Below are 4,077 nucleotides of genomic sequence, written 5' to 3' on the forward strand. Positions count from 1 at the left end.
ACCTGGAAAAAAAAAAAAAAACGCTTCCCGTGAACGTGTGATATAGGTGTGACTAAATCTGACCTGCCTCAGAAACTTCTGTGCCCAGATGAACTAAAACTCACCTGAGAGCTGTAGGAAGGAGGAACGACGATAATCAATATTGCAGAAACCCACAGGGCACGCTAGAAAAGTTGAAGGGATTTTCTCTGGCAGCCCAGCACCTCATGGATGAAGCTACCTGCTGCCACAGAAGAGGTCCAGAACTAAGCTATGGCACTGACTTATGCACTGATTTCTCCACTGCTCAGAAATGAGATGCAACTGCAAGAAGAATTTGCTGTGCTGCGATATCTACTTCACCAGTCTGTAGCCAAACTGTGGTGTCCTGGCTTGATGAGTCCCGCTATAATGTACGCACTGAAAGACTGGGAATTTAAGAAGGAAAAAACCCTGAGACATGTGGCCAGGGAATGCTACTTAGTGAAGTTCATTCTCTGCTAGATGAGGAAACGCAAAGTGGCCGTCTTCTCTGGGAAACCCCCTTACCCCTCAAGAGAGCATCTGGCTGCTGTTCACGGCATCGGAGCTCTGCTGCAACGAGCCGACTGTTGTTATCGGACACAGGTCTAGAGCAGCTGCTGCTGCGAGGTACAGCACACACGACTAGGCAAAGAGGTTCCTTCTTCTGTTGCCTCCTTGGCCTCAGAAGAGGAACGATTGTGGAAGGTAAAGTCTTTTCCCAGAGAGATTGATGACAAAACTCCCATCGACTAGAATAAAAATGACTGAATCCTTGATTACGACTTCATGTAATGCCACGTAAGTGGGATTTGTCCCTACTTTAGCCTATGCCTATAACCCTGTTGCTGAATGCTGCCAACTTTCATGCATAATAACATGTTATAGTGAAACATCTCCACTCGGTTCTCATAGTCTGGGCGCCTCACTTCAATAATCTGCCTTAAATTCATGCAGTGGTCAGCCTATAAATCTTTCCCAGGCTTCTGAGTGAGCATCACTCCATTTCTGCTTAAAGGAAACTAATGCCTTGTGGTAAAGTTCACTCATGCATGCGCTGTTAAGCTGCCCTTTTTCTGTTTTCTCTCTCTTTTAAATGAAAAAAATCCATGTTTTAAAAATTTCACATTTTTCTTGAAGTGATTGATTAGAAAAAAGTCTAAAGTTTGTTCACTTTGTAACACCTAGCTTAAGACAACAGGAACAATGCGTTTGACATGCTGTACAGCAGTGTGGTCCTCCATGCAGGCTTGGTCACTAGGCTCTTGTTTTTCCCACGTATGCCAAAACTCACCCAATATACGCCATCGTGTTGGTGCCTGCCTACGCTTCTGATATGGGAGATGAAAACTAGAGAGCCAGCAGGAAGGAGATCTATTGAGCTAAGTGGCGTGTCCTCATGCCGGTTAACTGGCACAAGAATATAAAAGCTGTCCAAGCTGTGGAGCATAGATTCCTTGTGGGCGCTGTCTCTTGTGCCCAGCAGGGTGAAGTTGCTAACAGGACTGCCGGCTGGTCCAAACCATGTGCCTGGGAGGATGCAAACTCGCAGGAGCTGCTGAGGTGCAGAGCGCTGGGGTGTTCGGTGACCCAGCTTACCTCCCTCGCATGCCAGAATCATGCACAACTGTTATCACCTCCTCTCAAAGCACCCCTTCCTTTCTGCTCGCTCAGCTACATGGGACAGGTGACACAACTTACTTTGCTATATGAAGGTTTTGCTAAACCATGCATAGAGAATTTGGCCACCTTTGACATGTAATAAGCCATTAGGAATGGAAGTATGTTTTAAATATTACTGTGCAGCCCAAGATGGAACGCTTGGCCATAAGAAACGGACAACCTCTTCTCAGGCTTCAAGCACCTGTAAAAATATGTGACTGCTCCTAGCTTGCAGTTTGTGCTACGAAAGGGTTTATTTACACTAGAAATAGCAAGAAACTAAACAAACCATTGGGAAGAGAAGGATGAGGTTTTCAACGCCGTTCTCTGTGCCCCTCCAGATACTTCAACAGACCCTGACAGTGGGAGAAGATCAAGTCAAACTGCCCTCAGACTTTTGCACAGTTTGGATCCACAGACAGTTTTCCTTCCTGGAAAGGACCGCAAGAAGCAGTTGACAGAGCTGGAGCAGAACTGCACAAATACAGAGAGGGGCCATTTTCAGAACACCAAATTCCACAAACTGATTGGCATTAACTAGGGAATACTTGAGGAAACTGCTTAAACCAGAAGCCATTCCTTCTCTCCAGGGTGTAAAAAGTTATATTTGCTCCTGAAGCAACTAACACTGGAGAGCAGTGTTCTAGGCCAGACTGTTGTCTGAGCTGAACGTTAATTTTGCCTTCCTAGCTTTCTGACATAGGGCAAGCTGTATGCTCTCCAGGAGGTAGGATTAAATTTGCTTACGTAAAAGCTGAACGTGAGCAGAAAATCCAATGGGAAGGAAAAATAGGAAAGAAGCTATTTTCTAGGAAAAATAGGAAAGAACCTACCTATGCTTATACACTAAAGTATATAAAGTTTAAACTACTTTATTGTTTATGGTCTCAGCCCCAGGACGCTCTCTCCAAGCAATATCAGTAAGAGGCCAAGCAAACGTGCTCTTCTGGACTTAGTAGTTTGGCCTTCCTTTTACATCTTCCTCACGTACCGCCACGTTTCAAAAGCAAAGCACAGCGCCTTACTGGGATCCAGGGCTTCAGGCCACACTCTGCCCATCCTGTTATCATTAGATTAACCAAAACATTGAGCAACTGTTGTGAGTTTGCAAGAGGAGCAAAATCATAAAGCCCTTGATTTCTCTACAAACCACCAATAACTAAAGCAAAAGCTTTCCCAGTCTTGAATTTACCTGAAACAATCACAGGCTTGCGCAAAAAGCGTGTGAGCACGGGATAGGGAAAACACCGGCCAGTACACAAGCCCCAAGTTGTTTTGTATTTAACAACTGAAGAAATATACTTTGAGCTTAGCTTCCCCTCCTCTTCACCTGCCAGGATCTTCTGAAAACTGCACAAAATGCAATAATTAACTTTCTCAGAGAACAAGAGCAGTTTCAACAAGAACTTTGACATCATCTGTAGCGCTCCCCACAGCACCTTTTTGTTCCCCCCAGGCCATAGGCTAAGAGAGCCTCTGCACAGCTACCTGTTTCTCATAGCTGGAAAGGCCACCATGGTTTTGTCTGTGATGCAAAACGAGGTGGTGGTGTGTGTTTTGGAGGACAACCCTGTTTGTCAATATGTCTATAACCTGTTTCAAATTATGAAACGTTTGGCAGCAATTGGAGTCACTGTCCCCATTCACCCCCCAAAAAATACTCTGCACCTCACGGCAGAACAGAAAACTGAGCAAGGCTTAGAACTTTTCTGTCTCTTTTTCCTCTTGGAGCCTCCTAGCAGCCATCCTGAGATCAGGCAGAAGATGGCACTCGAACAGCACCACATGAACAACCATCACATTTAACACCTCCAACAGAGGGGAGGTTAAAACTAGACTAAATAAAAAAAAACAAAACAAAACTAGGAAAAAAACAACAACGCCAGCAAGGCAAAGGATAAATGTTTGCACTAGCAGAGCTTCAAGTTTGTCATTAATGTTAATGTTTTAAACTTTGGACTGTAAAGGCTAGAAACGTTAAACAGGATCTGCTAGCGGTACCCTCTTTCAGTTGACAATACAGCCTGGTACTGTAGTTAATGTTTCTCTCAGAAACAAAAGCAATCTTACACTTGATTTCATGTGAAAATAGCATTTGGGGGTGTGACTACCTCCAACTTGCCTTTGGACCGTTGGTTACCATTAATTAATGAACCTTTCAGGACAGCCTGTAAGTTCACAAAAGGGACTGCACAACCCAGGGCTTAAAACAGGGATGAATTCTATGACCCAGGAGGTCCCTGCTGGTCCTGTAATGGCTGAACTGTGACCTCTTGCATGAGGCTTGCATAAAGAAATGAGCAGACTGCACGTCCGAATTCATTTGTAAAGGAGACAGCTTTGTCAGGCAGAAGACTGAAGGAAGTCAAGGAGGAAAGCAGAATAGAGAATTTATATTACCTTTTAGCATTCATT

General features: G+C 44.5%; 1 protein-coding gene across 1 annotated transcript; it reads left to right on the forward strand.

Moving 5' to 3' along the window:
* The first annotated feature begins 292 nt into the window (after positions 1 to 292).
* On the forward strand, positions 293 to 1,936 carry RBBP9 (RB binding protein 9, serine hydrolase). Its single transcript, XM_068936529.1, has 3 exons — positions 293 to 344; positions 489 to 630; positions 1,279 to 1,936. Exons 1-3 carry the CDS (start codon positions 293 to 295, stop codon positions 1,352 to 1,354), a joined length of 270 nt encoding a protein of 89 aa, XP_068792630.1. The 3' UTR covers positions 1,355 to 1,936.
* Positions 1,937 to 4,077: the final 2,141 nt, after the last annotated feature.

The sequence above is a fragment of the Struthio camelus genome, chromosome 3 (genome assembly GCF_040807025.1).
Source record: "Struthio camelus isolate bStrCam1 chromosome 3, bStrCam1.hap1, whole genome shotgun sequence".
Classification (NCBI taxonomy): Eukaryota; Metazoa; Chordata; class Aves; order Struthioniformes; family Struthionidae; genus Struthio; species Struthio camelus.